The 20438-nt window shown below is 40.9% G+C and overlaps 1 protein-coding gene across 1 annotated transcript in view; it reads right to left on the reverse strand.

The window, feature by feature from the left end:
* Window positions 1-20438, reverse strand: part of CSMD3 (CUB and Sushi multiple domains 3) — a 1635173-nt gene that overhangs the window by 117611 nt on the left and 1497124 nt on the right. The window contains exons 56-57 of the mRNA XM_073632169.1: window positions 13026-13211; window positions 7316-7489 (exon numbers count right to left, since the gene is read on the reverse strand). Coding sequence (XP_073488270.1) covers window positions 7316-7489; window positions 13026-13211 — 360 coding nt within the window. The remainder of the gene's footprint in view (window positions 1-7315; window positions 7490-13025; window positions 13212-20438) is intronic.

Consider the following 20438-nt stretch of genomic DNA (forward strand, 5'->3'; position numbering starts at 1 on the left):
TCTGGTGTGAACCGAAGCGGGGGGTGTTCAGCTCATCCTTACATCTGAGGTGGGAAACTTCTCCATTCTCAATACCAGTATGCAAAAATTAAAGAGGTTTTATAAAAGTGGTGATCAACTTATTTGCTATCCTATATCTGAAGTGTGGCCCCTGACATCACTAAATAGATACTGAATAAAAAAATGCATTGTTTAGACCTGACCACAATGAAAAACAAAAATACATACACAGACTCTATACATTCTCATTAGCGTTAGCTCAAATATGAAGTTCTATATGTTACATTGATGTTTTAAAGATGATTTATTTTGTTTATTGGAATCTTATCCAGTGTGTTTCCAGGTTTACGTATTTCCCTTACATTAGGGCTTTACCTGATAGGTGGAATTATTGGTATAACGTGCAATGTGCCATTATTAGTAACATTTTTGTTTCTGAAATGGTTGAATATGACTAACCCAGATGAAATGATTTAAACATTCAGAAAGCACAATGAACTTGGTTTGTCATATTTAACCACTGCAGGGACTAAATAGGCACTAATGATAGCACATTGCACTTTACACCAATAATTCAACCTATTACATTGATTAGGCTGTATTGTCTAATGTAAAAAAGGGTATAATGTTATAATGTTATCTATCTATCTACCTATTATCTATCTATCTATCTATCTATCTATCTATCTATCTATCTATCTATCTATCTATCTATCTATCTATTTTCTTCTATTTCTCTTGTTTGCTTTTCAGATCGCCTCTGGTCTCAGGCTTTCATCATTTTAGCTCTCATATCTTTATACCAAATTTGGACTAGAAAAGTTTTAAGATTTCCACTATAGGCCTTATTCTTTAGTGATACATTTGTGATTACTTAAAGTGTTACTAAACCCAGTAATATGAAAATAGTTAATCCCCCCCTACAGTGCCCACAGCTTATACAGCTTCTTTTTATATGAAACTATTGTCACTATATACCTTTTTGGCTGATCTGTATACCACGGTCAGTGATAAACTAACAGATTTTACTGTTGTGGGTTTAGTAACACTTTAAGATAACAAAGTGATACCCACATAGGTTTTTTTTGGTGGTGGATGTTGGCTTTCTTTTATTTTCAATGGAAAGATGAAAAAATTGAAGTTTTTATTATTTTTCTGTTGTATTGGTTTAAAAAATAAATATTTTATTATGAATAATAAAGTATATATTTGTCCCATTTAAAATTACGCTAAAATTATGGTTTTGGTACAAACTATGGCAAATGTATTTGTAAAAGGAACTTTTTTTTTTCTAATTTTGTACTTTTTTTTTTAAAGAGACTAAACTGAAATACTGAAAAAAGTAAGGGGAGAAGGGGAGAGAGGATGTAATTAGGGCTTAATAGGGTTAACAAAGGATTAATAAGGGGTTAAATAAAAAAAACAGTTTATTAGAAAAAAATTACAGACTTTTGACTTACATATGAATAAAATAATAAATACAATAAAACAATATATTGATTAATTGTATAGCTTCTGCAGAAGCAGAACATACAAGATGTGTCTATTACAAAGCTTTGTTAAAGTGTTTGTTAACCCCCCCTCAAAAAAAAATTGATCTAGTTTCTTTAAAGCATGTTGTACAACATAGTGTTTGTGCTGTGTAATTTGGCCCCTGTGTCACCTGAAATACCTGGGTGATCCTGCCAGTTTCTACCCTCCCCTCTGTATGTTGACTCTGATATATCAGGGCTGCTGAGCCCTGACACTGTTGTCAGTGTCAGGGCTCAGTCAGCCGCAGCCCTGCTCTCTGTGTCTCCCTCTGTCCTCCTCCCCCCTCCCCTCCCTGCTTGTCAGCTCCCCGATCCTCCCTTCCTACTCCTAAAAACACAGTGTTTTCTTCTATAGTGCCGTCTATTATATAATATTAAGCTCCCCAGTAGATGTCATTTTAAAAAAATATGTGGTGTAATAGCTTACTTCAGAGTGCCGTTCGGTGCTCATGTGACTGCCCGCCGGTCTCCTCCCCTCCTCTCCTCATCTCGGCTGATGTCAGCGGGGGTTTCCCAGCACCTCCCCCTGCAGCGATCAGATCGGGACAGGAGACTGGCGGGCAGTCAGCTGAGTGCCGAACGGCGCTCTGAAGTAAGACATTATACTGCATACTTTTAAAAATGACATCCACCGGGAAACTTATTGTGTTATATACCAGAGGGAACTATAGAAGAACATTTTTGACCTTAACAAACACTTTAAATTATTTTAGGATGTATCTCTTATGTTCAAAATCTTCAAGTGGTTAAGTAAAACATATATATGACACACTGTGCAGCGCTGATATATATAGAAACAATACTAATATAAATATATGAATCCAATAAACACTATATATAACATAAATGTCTAAAGCATAACAACATATAAACACTATAAATAAAGTGCTCGTGCTCCGTGATATTGCACTCAGTCCTCAATGAGGTTATTAAAGCGGGATTCCATCCAAAAAAAAAAAAAAAATTTAAAGTCAGCAGCTACTAACACTGTAGCTGCTGACTTTAAATAAGTACTTACCTGTCCTGGGTGCCCGCGATGTCAGCCGCCCGAGGCCGACCCGTCCCTCGGCTCTTGGGTCCCGGCACCGCCATCCTAGGAAAGGGAAACAGGCAGTGGAGCCTTGCGGCTTCACTGCCAGTTTCCTACTGCACATGCGCGAGCGGCGCTCCATTCTGTGAATGGCCCCGTGGTGTTCTGGGAACACACACAGTTCCCAGAAGACAACGGGGCTGCTCACCGAGGAGAAGAACTCACCGCGGAATAGGAAGAGGCAGATTAGGAAGACTGCCTAGCAACAAGGGTTTAGGTAAGTTTAATTTTTTTTTTTTTTCAAATTTTTTTTTTTATTTTTTTTTTAGGATTTTTGGTGATTTTTTTTTTCAGGGTGGCCCTCCACTTTAAAGAGATCCTCCTTTGCTTCCATTATCCTATGCAGGTTTATAGGACACTTGTATGGAACACAGGCCACCTGCTACTTCTGATAATAACCCAGCTCAGAGGTCACTATTTGTTATGTTCAGAGACTCTCCTCATATGCATGCCTCTGTCATTTTCCACATGTGATGTATATGGGGAGAGTCTCTGGAAATACCAGGACAAAATAGTGACCTCTGAGTTGGGTTATTATTGGAAGTAGCAGGTGGCCTGTGTTAGAAGATAGAAGTGTCCTATAAACTTGCATAGGATAAAGGAAGCAAAGGAGGATCTCTGCAGGATATTGCTATCAATTACAGGCTTATTTTTTAAGCCCCTAAGGTGAGGGTACACCCGGTGGGGGTTGTGTGTGCACAACACATGAAGACACAATTATCACATGGTTGATGTTAATATGGACTTTTGCTGTTTAGTTTACACACTCATTGAGGATTATTTGAAAGTCACGGAGCACAAGCACTTCATTTTCATATATACGGACTGTTGCTGTTTAGTTTAATAACCTCATTGAGGACTGAGTGCAATATCATGGAGCACGAGTTCTTTATTTATAGTGTTTATATGTTGTTAAGTTTTAGACATTTATGTTATATATAGTTGTAGCACTAACTCTCGGTGGAGCTACTGGTTTAAGCGGGCTTGTTACCTTCACTCTCGACACCCCTGTTTCACCGGCACTGGGCCTAGGGTTCCGTTGAGTTTACCTCTGGACGATAAAAGCACCAACACTTGAGTACGTTTTCAATGCTTTATTGAACCAAGTAACGAAGGAAGTAGCAGGAAAGAGGCAGGAGGGAAGCTGCAGGGAGGCTTAAATACCTTTCTTTAGGATTCTTGAGAACGTCCTTTAAAGTTGAATATTGTAATTGGATGCAATCCCCTTGTGGGACACAATCTTTGCTCGCCTGGATAGGCCTCTCTCGCTTGCCTAGCAGCCAGTACGTAGCACGAACAAAAGTCTCTGCCACAGACTTGCTTGAAATAAACCCGTACGATCCTCTGCCACAGGATGTATTAAATTTTGCGGTGAATGTAAGACACAGTACTTGGACCTCTAAGCCAACCCGGCAGTACTATGCTGTAGAACTACTTTAGGATACATCCTCCAACCTAGTCACCAGGCCCCTCTCCAGACCAGCACTCTGCATGATCCTTCTTTGACGGGTCCTCCCCTGGGATCTTCTCGGTTGTCCAGCTTCTTCACTCTGGATAGACAGCTCTGGACTATTCCTCGACTGCTGTGGTAGGCCCCAGACATGTCTCTGGGCCCACCCATGCGCCGCAGCGGCACGGGCCTCCTGAACGGAGGACCAGGAGGTAGCACTCTAAGGCATACCTGTCGGCCAGGAGGGCCAGCAGGTGGCTGTAAAACAAACCCCAAAACATGGCGTCTGTCCCATAAATACCCTCTCCCAGAATGCAACTCGGAGGACCACCTCCACCGAGTTGTCTCCAGGACAGAGGAGCACCCATACGCTTCGACACGTTGCCCTTCCAACACCAGCCAATGGTAACAGCGACACCCACCAGCTCAGTGTGGAACCACACGCAACGTCAGCCAAGCTGGAACAGAGGCAAATCTAACTCCCCTAATGAGCAATTCACTAAACTTACCTATCAGATGGTAGATCAGCGCTACATAGTGTTTATTGGATTTATATATTTATATTAATATTGTTTCCATATATATCAGCGCTGCATAGTGTGTTATATATATATTGCATTATCATAATCTGGGGAAGTGTGGGAAGGGCGGGCAGCTGTATATATTTATATCTTCTGTGTTTATTTTAGGTTAATTTAAGCTTAGTGTGGCAGCTCACAAGGTTTTTACATATGGTTAAGTAAAACAGCCATTTTCTAGAACAACATGTTCGGGACACATAAAAAGGCTAAACTTTCCACTGAAAGGTAATGGGGTCAAGAGAAGAACTGTGTCCTTCTTTGTACAATCATCAGAAAGCACCATTTATCCATATTCAAATTACATTCCCTAATTTCTTCACTGAAATGTCCTCAATGGCATTTACTCGATTTACAGTCATTTCCACAAATGATTTTATTATGATCAGTAAAAGTGGTCACAGCCTTATAAGCGGTTAGAGAATATAGTTATCAAAAATGAACTTCTAACAACAATGACACAGAGGACAGAGCATGCTGAATCACCAAACTGCAAATTAAGTTTAAATGAAATTCTTGGCACTAAAATCATTAGCTGGTGTCCATTTTATTTAATGTCCTCTATGCCATTTATAGCACTTGGATTGTAATGTGTGTGGAATACATGTCATTGTAAATGGTTTAAACAAGAATAAAATGGCATGTGGCTCTTAAAGTCAAACTCCCACTTTTGTAGAGAAAAGCACAGTCCTCTTTGGGTCAGTTATATATACTTTTTTGCACACCCTTATCTTCTTCCTTTCTGGTGATACTAAAACAAGCTATTCCATTAACTTCTTCAAACTGGAGTGCTAGGTGGAAGGGTCTAACATCCTCAAACTAATGGAAGTGGAAATTGGGAGCGCTAAGAGGAAGGATCTTCTTGCTATCAGTCCCAGTGGCCTAGAGAAAACTAATGAGAAATGTGGTGTCTTCTAAAGCTTCTTCTGAGTTTTGAATAAACATTGACTCCTTATAGGAAAGTAAATCAGTTCAGCTATAAAAATGAAATCACAAAAAGGCAAAACTAATATTGTTTTTGTTAGCATTATATATTTTTTTACTTTATAAGTTTATAAATGATTGCTTTTTTATTGGTTTTTAATTCAATATACAACCTTTTGTTTTACAAATAAACGTTTAATACATGACAAAGGATTCCCAGAGTACTAGGTCATTTAAAGCGATAGCACAGCAAAGGAAGCTTGATTTGCAGCTCCATTCATCTGACTGAAACCTCTGATTAGCAATAAGTCACTTCTCTGATGTTCTGTAAATGATGGGCTTCTTTCAGCAAAGCTGAAAACTAAACTAGCTAAATAAGACAGCATGAGGCTAGAGTGCCATCTACTGGCTACAGAGAAGATTTTGTAAAATAAATATTTATTAATTATGCTTTACGATGTTAAATAAAGAAAATATAATCAGCACCATTCTACATTGGGACTGATAGCAAGAAGATCCTTCCTCTTAGCACTCCCAATTTCCACTTCCATCAGTTTGAGGATGTTAGACCCTTCCACCTAGCACTCCAGTTTGAAGAAGTTAATGGAATAGCTTGTTTCAGTATCACCAGAAAGGAAGCAGATATGGGTGTGTAAAAAAGTATATATAACTGACCCAAAGAAGACTCTGCTTTTCTCCACAAAAGTGGGAGTTTGACTGGTGTAAAAAAAAGCAATTCTGATGCACAGGCACCAGTAAAATATTAACTTCCAGAGGAAAGGTCCACTGTAAGAAACCATCAACTGCATTATTTTTTAGCTACCAGGTTTTATTTGCATTAAAGTGATTGTAAAGTCAGAAGTTTTTTTTTTTTTTTATCTTAATGCATTCAATGCATTAAGATAAAAGCCCTCTGTGTGCAGCAGCCCCTCTCAGCCCCCTAATACTTACCTGAGCCCCCTCTAGATCCACCGATGTTGCATGAGACAATCGGCTGGATAGGACTCTCCTCCTCATTGGCTGAGACAGCAGTGCAGCGCCATTGGCTCTTGTTGCTGTCAACCAAAATTAGTCAGACAATGAGGAGAGAAAGGGGCGGGTCACGGCTTCATATCTGAATGGACACAGGGAGCTGTGGCTCGACTCGGGTACCCTCATAGCAAACTGCTTGCTGTGGGGGCACTCAACAGGAGAGAGGGGCTAGTGAGCATCAAAGAGGGACCCGAGAAGAGGAGGATCCAGGCTGCTTTGTGCAAATCCACTGCACAGAGCAGGTAAGTATAACATGTTTGTTATTTCTACCAAAAAAAAAACGAGACTTTACAATCACTTTAAATACGGTAACTATATGAATGTAAGCTTTTTTTTACATTAGTATAAGAAGATGATGCTGTATCAAAACAAACAGCTTTTTGGCATGTCAGCCAAGTCTGGTAATATTGAAAGGAGGCTTTTTAGCTTTAGATATTGTACCAGCTCATGTGGAAACCTGTCTAAAGGTATTTCCTCTAATATATATAGAAAGATAGATAGATAGATAGATAGATAGATAGATAGATAGATAGATAGATAGATAGATAGATAGATAGATAGATAGATAGATAGATAGATCGATCTATATATATTACAGTATTTATACAGTATTTATGTACAGTAAATATATCCCTATCTATATATACATACAACCACACAACTATACATAGATATATAGATATTTATATATTTTCTTAAGAATGTTTACCTGAACAGTGAGGTAACGATCCACTCCATTGCCCATTTAACTGACAGGTCCTTGTAGAATGCCCTATTAACGTTCTCCTTCCAGTGCAGGAATAATGGACAGTAGATCCAAATGTAAACTTTTCCCCAGAAATAATTGCGTTTGGAGGAACTCCAGGATGACCACAGTCAATCACTGAGAAGAGAAATGACAAGTTTAATTCTACTCTCTGCCATGTTGAAACACCTCCATGGAACTGACTATTTACTTTATTTAATGGAAGCTTCAGAATTTATCATGGGTGCACTTTTGAGAGATGTGAGGTTATTTAACATGTCATGGTGAACATGCTTATGTTGTGTAGATTCTATTGATTCCTAAAGACAAAGCAGTGTGTGTGAAATTTTTATTTCAAAGAATAGTAAGCTGACACTTTCTAATTCATTATATATTAAAGAGATGGTTATATTACGTATATTATAACAGAATCAATATCAGAAAAATGTATGATCTTTTTACCATAAAAAATCATAAAATGAAATGCAGATGCAGCCCTCTCACAATAAAAAGACTACGCGCCTCGCATAAAACACTATCTTAATGAAACCAACACATACAGCACATCGAATAATAAATACATATTGCACTTTTAATGTAACCTGAAAAAGCCTCTAGCATTCAAAAATCATATGGACCATGGAAAGAAGCTGTTTTGCAGCCTGGTGGTATGAGAGAAAATACTCCTAAATCCTACTGTATGATAACACTATAAACAAGGCATTTGCAGGATAGGAGCTGTTAGTATATTAATAGCCCTCCGAAGGTACCTCCTCTCCCCCAGTTCTTCTTATTATTACTCTCTGTAAGGCATTTCTATAATAGACCCTGCACATCCCTTGCCACAGAAAGATGTAATAGGTCAACTCACCCTCAGCCTTATAGAAGCTGAAGAAGACACATTCTGAAATGCCTGCCCCCCCACAGCTTCCTCAAGAAGTTTGACCTCTAATGAGTCGTGCCCTCAAAACAGGATGTGTTCCCTGTCCACAACAGATCCTCTCTAATTATTGTTTCCAAGAAATGGCAACACCCTCTCAACCTCCGCCCCATTAATCACAACTGGCTCAAAACTAGCTTCTCTATTTCTCCTAAAATCTACAATTATTTCCTTTGTCTTATACACATTTAGCTCTAAATCATCAGTCTCCTAACTGCAGCCCAGGGGCCCAATGCTGCCCTTTGCTTGCTGTTGTCCAGCCATTAGACCATTATTCCTTCCACTGACACCATCAAAAGGGCACAATTCCTCCCACTGACATCAACAATGGGGCACCAGTCCCTCCATTGACACCAATGATGGGGCACCATTCCTCTCACTGACACCAACAATGGAGCACTATTCCTTCCACTGACACCAATAATGGAGCATTATTCCTTCCACTGACACCAACAAAAGGGCACAATTCCTTCTGCTGACATGAATCATGGGGCACTATTCCTCCACTGAAACCAACGGCAAGGCATTGTCTACTCCCACTGGAAGTCAGGACATTTTTTACTCCCACTGGCCCTAGTCCAGACCCCCTAAAGACTGAAGGACAGGTAACTGGCCCTTTGTTTATAAAGTTTGGAGACCCCCCCTACTCTAAATGATTGTCTTTGCACCAACACACTAGGTTTCCCTTATTCTGCCAATATGCAGCCTTGTCACCATTCCTTATTCTCCCAACTAACGTGGTGTCACCTGCAGATTTTAGAACAGAGTACCTTTGAAGCAATAGACACAATCAGAAGTATATAAATTAATCAACATGGGGCTGTGGCACCCCTTTACTAAGGGACAGTGCCAATGAGTAGCAACTACCAACCTATACCCTCTGCTGTCTATCAGCCAGGAAATCCAAAATCCAGTTATAGATGCTTGGGCTTAAAGCAATATTAAACCCAAAAGCAAACAATTATTATTTTGCAGCTTACCAATACTTAATTGTGATGGCTGTATTACTTTTCTTTTTTAGGCTTTTTAGGCTTTCTTTCTTTTATTTTCATTTGGCCAGCAAGACTGTTGTTTTTCAAAAGAACAAGCTCTCAGTTTACATGGATGAGATAAACCATTTGACACTGGCAGGGGTGTCTGCAATGATCAGCTTTAATTTATTTATGTAAAACCTTTATCCCAACAGGAAAAAAAATGTTTGCTCTACCTAAGTATAGAGTGTGAACTTGAGATTGGCTTCAATTTGTTGGTGTATCTACTGTATAGCAGCAAGTCCATCTAACACTCCTCACTTCCCAGACCGACAATGCTGCTGTCCAAAGGTGCCCCTTGTGCTTCTTCATGAAGAGTGGGGGCAATCTTGTTTGGTTCCCCTTAAAGCTTACAGTGCATGTGAGGGTAAACAAAAAACCCTCAAATATAAATCTCTGCAATACATTTACATTTCTCCATGTTTTATTCTTTTAAAATGCTGAAAGTACAAATAAAACCTGTTACTTTTACATATCTCTAGGAAGCCATAACACCCTGACTATGATGCCTCTGATGCACTGATAAGCCTAAGCGTCCTAAGATTTATCAACCCTGCCTGCTGTCTGCAGAACTTCATCTATCCCTACCCCTTTCTGTTCCACTCTGCATTGATAAATTGATTTATTTTACAGTAAAACAATGCTGCTGTCTTCACTCCCAAAGTCTACATGCACACTGTTTGCAAAGAAAGGGCTCTTAGGAGATGTAACTCTGGGAGCAATGTCTACATCAATAGAAGCTGAGCTCCCAGAAGCTGTCCCTGCAGGAATTGTACAAGCCTGGTGATGATGTCACATGGAGTAATAAAAGTTGTTTCTCTTTACAAGAACAAGGTAAAAGAAAAATAAATGCTAGAAGGAGAATGGGAAATTTTTGGAGTAAATGTGAGTCATGCCTTGACAAAACATTTTAAACCTTACGCCACGAGAAAAACAACTAAAAACAATATTAAAATGCACATACAGTACCTGACCGCGAGATTGTGTTTCCTTCTCGGCGACAGGGTACTCTGCATGTCGCGCTGGCTCACTCATCGGGAAAGGAAAACTTTGTTTTCCTTCCCCGATGAGTGACAGGCAGTGCTGACAGCTGTCTGGTATGAATCCTGAGGCGGGAACACCGCGCCAAATTTTAAATGAAAAAACCGGCGTGGGTTCCCCCCCCAGGGGCATACCAGGCCCTTAGGTCTGGCATGGATTGTAAGGGGAACCCCCTACGCCGAAAAATTGGCGTGGGGGTCCCCCCCAATACATACCAGACCCTTATCCGAGCACGCAGCCCGGCCGGCCAGGAAAGGGGGTGGGGACAAGCGAGCCCCCCCCCCGAGCCGTACCAGGCCGCATGCCCTCAACATGGGGGGGTGGGTGCCTTGGGGGAGGGGGGGCACCCACCCCCCCATGTTGAGGGCATGCGGCCTGGTACGGCTCGGGGGGGGCTCGGGGGGGGGCCCCAGAGTCCCTGCGCATGCTGGGACCATGACGTCGTAAGGGGGCGGGGTCACCACCTATATAAATGGCTCCGCAGCTCGCACACAGCATTCGAGTCGGAGAGAGCGTCGTGTCAACATCGGGGAAGAAGAGAAGAAGAGACAGCGGCTACAAGACAGCGGCGACAAGACAGCGGCAGCAGACTGGGCCCCTCGCTGGCAATAGAGCTGGAAGAAGATAGCGGCGGGGCCCGGAGAAGAGGCCGAACACCGGGAGAAGTCGGAAGGAGACCCCCCGAAGTTGGAAGAAGACCCCGGAGCTGACTAATAAATTATTTCTAAAACCTGTGTACTGTGTTTTTTTTATATTGACACTTTTCCCTAGGTGAATGGGTAGGGGTACCATGTACCCCAAACTCATTCACACAGGGTGGGGGGCCGGGATCTGGGGGCCCCCTTATTAAAGGGGGCTCCCGGATTCCGATAAGCCCCCCGCCCGCAGACCCCGTCAACCAACGGCCAGGGTTGTCGGGAAGAGGCCCTTGTCCTCATCAACATGGGGACAAGGTGCTTTGGGGTGGGGGGGCCCCGCAGGGTGCCCCCCCTCCCCCAAGGCACCCACCCCCCCATGTTGAGGGCATGCGGCCTGGTACGGCTCGGGGGGGGCGCTCGCTCGTCCCCACCCCCTTTCCTGGCCGGCCGGGCTGCATGCTCGGATAAGGGTCTGGTATGTATTGGGGGGGACCCCCACGCCAATTTTTCGGCATAGGGGGTTCCCCTTACAATCCATGCCAGACCTAAGGGCCTGGTATGCCCCTGGGGGGGGGAACCCACGCCGGTTTTTTCATTTAAAATTTGGCGCGGTGTTCCCGCCTCAGGATTCATACCAGACAGCTGTCAGCACTGCCTGTCACTCATCGTGGAAGGAAAACAAAGTTTTCCTTTCCCGATGAGTGAAGCATCTCGGCGCTGGCTCCTGCGACAGGGCTCACAGGTGTCAAATCTCGCCGAGAAATGCGGCGAGATTGACACAATCTCGCGGTCACCTACTGTATCTGAACTGTCCTCTTTGCTAACAGATCTGTAATTGTCTCTAACCGCTTTTATGATTTTTAGACTTCTAACATTAAATGTTCAAGACATGAAGCCCAAATCCCCATGTGTACGTCTACGGTTGATTCTTTTATTAGGAATGTATCTTTAAATGATGACCATGCACTTACTAAAGGATCATTTCACCATTGGGAACATGTTACAGGTTCCAGCCATTCTAGGCTGGAACCTGTAACATGTTCCCATTCCTGCAGCCTCTCACCGATCCCACCCCCAATTGTGACAGTGAGGATCTTCTCCCGGCACCCGCTGTCATATGGTCGCCTCATTCATTCACAGAGATCTGTGATTGAATGAACTACAAGTACTGACAGCCTTTGCAGCTGAAGGCTTGTAGTTCTCAAGGAACTAGGGTGCTAGTGGATGCTCTAGGTCAGTGGTTCTCAACCTCAGTCCTCAAGTACCCCCAACAGGCCATGTTTTCAGGTTTTCCATTGCACAGCTGCTTTAAATCAATATCAATGACATGGTATTGATAAGAGCTATTTTATCTAAGGGAAGTTCCCAAAACATGGCACGTTGGGGGTACTTGAGGATTGAGGTTAAGAATCACTGCTCTAGGTAGTTCATTGAGACTTCCTGTCATTGTGTAACTGCCTGCCAATATGAGGTAAGAGCAGACAGATACACTGACAGTCTGCAGGAGCCTGAGATTGCACCCATGATCTGCTGATCATGGGTGCAATGCTTTACAGGTGAAGGCATAAAAGCATAAAAAAGCATAAAAGAATGTGCATTTTTAATTTTTTTTAGAAAGGTGAACTTATCCTTTAATTTTTCATAAGCCTGGCAGTAGGGCAGGCACTGATAATTATTAGAACCTGTGTCAGAAGGCTTTCGGCTTAGATCAATAGCATCAGTTTGATGTCAGTTTTAGATGTTTCTGCTATCATGCAGAGCTAATTGAACTCCTTCTTACCATAAGTTGACCTACTTTAAGAGAGTTTCCTAAACTTGCATAGGAATCAAAATCCCAAACAAAAGCTCAACACAGGCCATTTTAGTGTAGGTATTTGCTTTAAGAGAGATCAAACTGGTATAGTTTATAATTGATAATAGGTCATATAATAATAGCCAAACAACTCTAACATTAGAAATGTAAAAATAAGTTTTATCGTGTTTTGAAAATGATTCTCTACATAATAAGTAAAAAAAAAACTTACTAATGCATTCTGGCAGTGACTTGTCCCATTGTCCATTTGGCTGACAAACAAGGACAGAAGATCCAAATAGATAGTATCCTGGATTGCAGTCATAGAACACCACTGTTCCATAGGTGAAGTTACCGTGCTCTATTTTACTTTCCCGGATAGAGTTCTCTGGGATTCCAGGATCGGTACAGTTGACCACTAGCAAATAAAACGCAATTTAGACTTAGAAGACATTCAAATGTTATAAAAGAATGCAATTTATTTTATAATAACTATTTCCTAAATACAGATTGCAGTTTGCTTTGTCACATGATATTTCCTTAATTACAGTGTTAACCCTGGGCCAATTTTCTGCCTCAGCAAAGCCTGTGAGACCAGGGAGTAAGAGGAGAGTGCCGCTACAGACAGGCACAGTGCTGGATTGAGGACTCAGGTAAGTACAAAGGGGGTGAGGGGGCAATACTCATATCTAAATATTTTTTCCATATATTAAGTAAAAAAGGAATATTGCGCTTAAATCAATAAAATGTGATATTCACAGATAAAAGAACAAGACGGCCATGCCCCAGGACGACATAATCTTTGACGAAACATGTATGGAGAAGTGACGTGCTGACGTCACCGCGTTTGCACCAGTCCCTGACAACAGACTGCATTGTGAGCCGGCTGGCTTGTTAATTTATCTGTGAAAATCATATTTTATTGATGTAAGTGCAATATTCCCTTTTTACTTAATAAACCTTAAGATTTTACACTATGGAAGCTTTTATATATTTTTCATGGAACCCCTCTATGATCGATAAATAAAGAAAGGGTGAATGGCGCTCCCTATTTAGGGGGTATATGAACTGTATGTGCAACACCAATGCTACCATTGGTGTTGCACATACAGTTCACATACCCCCTAAATAGGGAGTGCCATTCACCCCATTCTTTATTTATTTATACACACTAGCCCCCTCGTGCGTCTATTAGGGGAGGCTGCATACCTTCTTCTCTTTTGTAGTCCTAAGCGCAGAGTTTCTGTGTTTTTTGTTACCCTCTATGATTGAGTCCGCTCGAATAGTGGAGGCTTAACAGCGTGATTTTCCTGGAAGATCAAAGGCCCTGGCTGGGTGTAAAGACACAGGTGGCTCAGACCTCCCATTATAGGAGGTCTCAGGAGCTGGTAAGCGGCCATTTTATGAGGTGGAGGTGTCTCTTTGATCTGTCACGATTCTTTGGTGAAATTATCCACGATTAGGAGACTTTTTGGATTTCACGTCACCATTTGGATTTGCCTGTCTTCATGCATACAGACTTTCTTCACTCATCAAAATTTATATATATATATATATATATATATATATATATATATATATATATATATAGTATATTTATAGAAACCACAGTTTTGAATTTTTTATAAACACGGGGTATGCATATTACATTTTCATTTATCTATAAATGGTGCTTTTTACTCTGCTCCTTCTTGCAATGTAAATCTAGGAGTCAGCAAAATCAATGAAAACAATATCCTCCCGTTGAGGCAGATATGTTATCAGAACGGTTGTTAAGCAATTAGGCAGTCATTGTAGTATCTAATCTACTCTGCCTCTAGTGTCTCATCTACAAATCTGTGGACAAAATAGCAAAAAAAAGGAGGCAAGAGTTTATAAAATGTGAAAGTCATACAAAAAGGTACTATTAAAGAGGAACTCCAGTCATGTTACTGAATATTAAAAGCTAGCAAAAACTGTAGCTGCTGATTTTTAAAAAAAAGGCACTTACCCTGTTTTCCCGAAAATAAGACCTAGCGTGATTGTGAGTGATGGCTGCAATATAAGCCCTACCCCCCAAATAAGTCCTACCCTGTTTCCCCAAAAGTAAGCCCTACCCTGAAAATCAGACCTACAAGGACTCTAACTAGTGCTTATATGGGGGGTAGGGCTTATATTGCAGCCATCACCAACAATCACGCTAGGTCTTACTTTCGGGGAAACAGGGTACCTGTCCCCCAGGATCCAGCGCTGGGGACCGTCTTCAGTTCCCAATGCTTGCATCTTAATGCCCCGTACACACGGTCGGACTTTGTTCGGACATTCCGAGAACAAAATCCTAGGATTTTTTCCGACGGATGTTGGCTCAAACTTGTCTTGCATACACACGGTCACACAAAGTTGTCGGAAAATCCGATCGTTCTGAACGCGGTGACGTAAAACACGTACGTCAGGACTATAAAGGGGGCAGTGGCCAATAGCTTTCATCTCTTTATTTATTTTGAGCATGCGTGGCACATTGCCCGTCGGATTTGTGTACACACGATCGGAATTTCCTACAACGGATTTTGTTGTCGGAAAATTTTATCTCCTGCTCTCCAACTTTGTGTGTCGGAAAATCCGATGGAAAATGTCCGATGGAGCCCACACACGGTCGGAATTTCCGACAACATGCTCCGATCGGACATTTTCCATCGGAAAATCCGACCGTGTGTACGGGGCATAACTGTGTGCAGCTGGCTGTGCATTGTGAATGGACCCACAGCCTTCTGGGACCTGAGATGGGCCGCGGGGAGGAAGTGGGGGGGGGGCGACTTACGCTTAGATTGCCTAGGCAGAAGTAGGAGCGAATACCCCCAACAAAAAAGGTGCCATTTCCTAAGGAGAAGCAGAGGAGGAGGCCTTAAACTAGAGTTGAACTTCCCCTTTTAAGTGGAGTTCCGCTTCAAGCTTATACTGCATTAATAACACAACATACAGTACTGTATCTGCTCGCTGAAAATACACTGTCATTGCTCATTCAAACACACGAAAAATAATTTTTTTTTTTTCATGGTGATTGTGCATTTCAAGTAATACAAACTCAGCAGAAATTTTGTGTTGGTTTTGCTTGACCATCTCACTCTTCTCTCAGTGATAAATCAGCCACCCAAAATTCAGGACACATTAAAAAAAATATACCCCTTTCTTGTAAATTTTACTTTATAATGTGTCAGTGGAAAGCGACAAACACAACCAGAAGACAACAGGTGCTATCTTTTTCATTATGTCACCAACAAACTGTGAAAGATAAAATAACAAAGCTTGGAATAGCAATTTACTCTTGCTGCAAGCCTGCAGGTATACTACTAAAGCTTATCTAAATCCAAAAAAAAAACAACAGTTGTAATATATTGCAGCTAATCAGTTCCTAGATGTGGTGGCTTTATTGTAACTGCTCTACAAGAAGCCAAAAAAGGGCAATCTATGTGTGCGTGAAGCAGGATGAGGACGGGAAGTACAGCAAAACAGTGAGGGTTATTTACGAAAGGCAAATCCACTTTGCACTACAAGTGCAAAGCGCACTTGAAATTGCACTGAAAGTGCCTATGGAAGTGCAGTCACTGTAGATCCGAGGGGGACATGCAAGGAAAATAAAAAACAGCATTTTAGCTTGCACATGATTGGATAATAAAATCAGCAGAGCTTCCCCTCATTTCAGATCTGCCCCTCATATCTACAGCGACTGCACTTCCAAGTGCACTTTCAGTGCAATTTCAAGTGCACTTTGCACTTTTAGTTTGCACTTGTAGTGCAAAGTGGATTTGCCTTTCGTAAATAACCCCCAGAGTTCCCATTTTTGGGCTCTGATATGTGGAATGAATTAGGAGATCTGAACCGCTGCGTCCACCTGAGCCTTCAGACAGAGATGAAAGCTCATTTCTTTAAAGCAAGTTCCATCTCTGATTGAGATGGATTCCCCTGGGATCCGCCTTCAAGTTCAACATCATCTGAACTGCTCCATCGTAGGTGGCCCCTGGATGAGAGATTCTAAGTCCAACCGGTGACCAAATGCCCAGGCTGTGTTAATAGCCACATGCGCTATCCAGCTTACTATCTGGTAAGCTTAAAATATATGTGGTGAAGGGATTGTTGTGTTTGTGAGCCACTGTCACATGGAGAAAAGCAATTAATTCACTTTAACCACTTGCCGACTGCCGCACACCAATTTACGTCGGCAGAATGGCACGGGCAGGCAAAAGGGTGTACCCATACGTCCCTTTGAATTTGCCGTCTAGCGGGTCCTGCAAACTCGATGTTGGCTGGTGGCCCGCGATTGCAGTGAGGAGAGGCAGGACGGGGAGATTTCTATGTAAACAAGGCCTAGTAACATGACAGGGAGCTACTGTTCCCTGTCATCGGGAGCAGTGATCTCTGTCATGTTGTAGTGAGTCCATCCCCCTACAGTTGGAACACATCCAGGGAACACACTTAACCCCTTGACCCCCCCTAGTGTTTATCCCCTTCCCTGCCAGTGTAATTTATTCAGTAATCAGTGGCTATTTGTAGCTCTGATCACTGTATAAATATCACTGGTTCCAAAATAGTGTCAAAAGTGTCCCATCTGTCCGCCATAATATTTAAACGAAACAGAAATAGTTACCACCGCTCAGGACAATCCAAACTAGAATTCCTCGTCCTCCAGGAGAAAGGAGAAAGCCCCAGGTGCTGGCAATTGCTAGTATGGATGTGGAAGACTGAAAGGATCTGGACAGCTGCACACTGGCTATGAGTAAGCACTTTGTGTAAGTGTGAAACGCATCAGCTGTTGTGCTGTACCACTCCAGTAGTGTCTTATGTACCCTATGATCTGTTTCACAAATAAAAGAAGAATTTTATAAAAAAAGTGGGGAAATGGCGCTACCCTATTAGGATCTAAGGTTAAATAACCAATTACAATCCAGAAATAAATAGATAAACATAAAGCTCTGGATTGTAATTGGTTATTTAACCTTAGATTCTAATAGGGTAGCGCCATTTCCCCACTTTTTTATATATACCTTATTAGTCCCAATTGGGAACTAATTCAGGGGAGACTGCAACCCTCCAAGTCCTAAGCGCAGACTTTTAATTTATAATAAAAGAAGAATTTAATCTATTTATCCCGGTGTGCAGCTGTCCAGATCCTTTCAGTCTTCCACTGTCCACCATAATGTTGCATTCCCGATAAAAATCTCAGTTCGCCGCCATTACTGTTAAAAAAAAACGAATAATAAAAATGACATAAATCTATCCCCTATTTTGTAGACGCTATAACGTTTGTGCAAACCAATCAATATACACTTATTATGAGAAAAGTGTGTCACGGCGCAAAAATATAAGTCTATAAAAATGTGTAAATGTGTCTTTAAGTAGCGGATTTGCTGCAGTCATAGATTTCCCACCAGTAATGTGAGGTGAACAATATTACAGTAAAAAGGATAACTGCGCAGACCCTAAATAGTAAACATATCTTACCACATAACTAAAGCAGTGAATAATATTTATCAATAATTCATCAATAATTAATCATAAAATCAATCAAGTGCAAATTTAGTGAACTACAATAATATAGGTAAAATAATTAACAAAAGAACAGTCCCAGTATTCCTCTTCAAGAACTGGTTATGCGAATCCTATGTGCATAAATCCACATCCGTGATTGGAAAACGTTTACCAATTCGCGAAACCCCACCACCTTCTAAAATGAAGGAAGGACGCTTCCAGAAGATGCATGATTGGATGTGAAACGCGTAGAGGCTTCTGGGTAACGCCGACATCACTTCCTGCCCCAAGCCACACCATATTGGGGCTTGGACCACACACCAACCCCGAGAGACTGAACAGCGCTTGTTAGCCCCAAAAGTATCGTTGGAAAGACTCAGTGCCGGTCTATAGGCACTATATTTGTAAGTGAAAAATGTTTACACCTATTTTATTGATAGAATAAAGCATAATATGTTATGCAATGATGGCTGTTTGCTTTCTATGAGATCCTGAGATCAATGTGGAGATGCATGGAGTGATTACTGGCATACCGTTTGGAAATCTTCAGATATATTCATACGAGTGGAGTGGTAAACCCAGGCATAAACCAAAGGCGTCTTTTTATTTTGTTTCTGGTGAGTGTTCATTTTAGAAGGTGGCGGTGTTTCACGAATTGGTGAAAGTTTTCCAATCATGGATGTGGATTTGTGCACATGGGATTCGGATAACCAGCTCTTGAAGAGGAATACTGGGACTATTCTTTTGTTAAACACACAATTTTCATTTATATTAAGAAAAATATTATTTTCCCTATATTATTGTAGTTCACTAAATTTGTACTTGATTGATTTTATGATGAATTATTGATGAATTATTGATAAATATTATTCACTGCTTTAGTTAGGTGGTAAGATATGTTTACTATTTAGGGTCAGCGCAGTTACCCTTTTTACTGTAATATACACTTATTTCAATTTTTTTACCAAAAAATATGTAGGATGGGAACATATCGGCCTAAACTGTGGAAGAAATTTGTTTTTTATATATTTTTTGGGGATATTTATTATAGCAAAAAAGTAATAAATATTGCTTTTTTTTCAAAATTGACGGTCTTTTTTTGTTTATAGCGCAAAAAAAAAAAAAAACGCAGAGTTGATCAAATGCCACCAAAAGAAAGCTCTATTTATGGGGAAAAAAGGACGTCAATTTTGATTGGGTACAACATTGCACGACCACGCAAATGTCAGCTAAAGCGACGCAGTGCCGAATCGCAAAATAATGCTCTGGTCAGGAAGGGCGTAAATCCTTTTTGGGCTGAAGTGGTTAAAGAGTGAATCACACAATTTTACTTTGCACCTCTAATTGTATATTGACAATTGCTAAGACTGTAAGGAAAATGGCTGCACTTTGGTTCACTATATATTTTTGATAAGAGGCCTGAATTTTTTTTTATTATACAAGATAGGTGAAACGCTTTTTTATGCAAGGCTTTGACAATGTTTAAGTGGAAATTTTACTAAGCCAGCTGTCTGCAAAAACAGAAAACTTGCAGTGACAAATTCTTGTGAATATGTACGGGAACAAGTTAGAACATGAAAAGTGATTCACACACTTTGAAGAGCGATCCACACAATCATAAAAAACTTAATTTTTATTATTTATTTGTGGTATTGAAATTTGAGAGGACTCTGAAAGGTTATTCACACATCTATAAGAGTGATTTACCCAAATATTTTTCCCACTTTTAATTTGTTTTATTTTCATTTTCATTTTATTCTGTTGATTAAGTGGTTTATCTACATGCTTAATTTTCTTCACTTTTTGCAATATAATTTAAGTGTTTTGGGCTATTTTTGAGGACTATGAAAAGTGATTCACACACTTGGAAGAGCGATTCACAGATTAACTATTTATTCACTTTTCTATTTCGGCTGTTTCTTTTCATTTGGAATCTCTCATATGATCATTAGCGCAGCTCATTTAACCCCTTTATCACAATTCTGTATGTATCTTACAGTTGAGCCGCTGCTGTTCTTACATGTGTTTTAATAGGTCTTTAGTGCAGTTTGCTCTTTATGTATATTACATACACTATATTAACAAAAGTATAGGGACGCCTGCCTTTACATACATACACACACACACATGACCTTTAATGGCA

This window comes from Aquarana catesbeiana, linkage group LG05 (assembly GCF_042186555.1).
Source record: "Aquarana catesbeiana isolate 2022-GZ linkage group LG05, ASM4218655v1, whole genome shotgun sequence".
Taxonomy (NCBI): domain Eukaryota; kingdom Metazoa; phylum Chordata; class Amphibia; order Anura; family Ranidae; genus Aquarana; species Aquarana catesbeiana.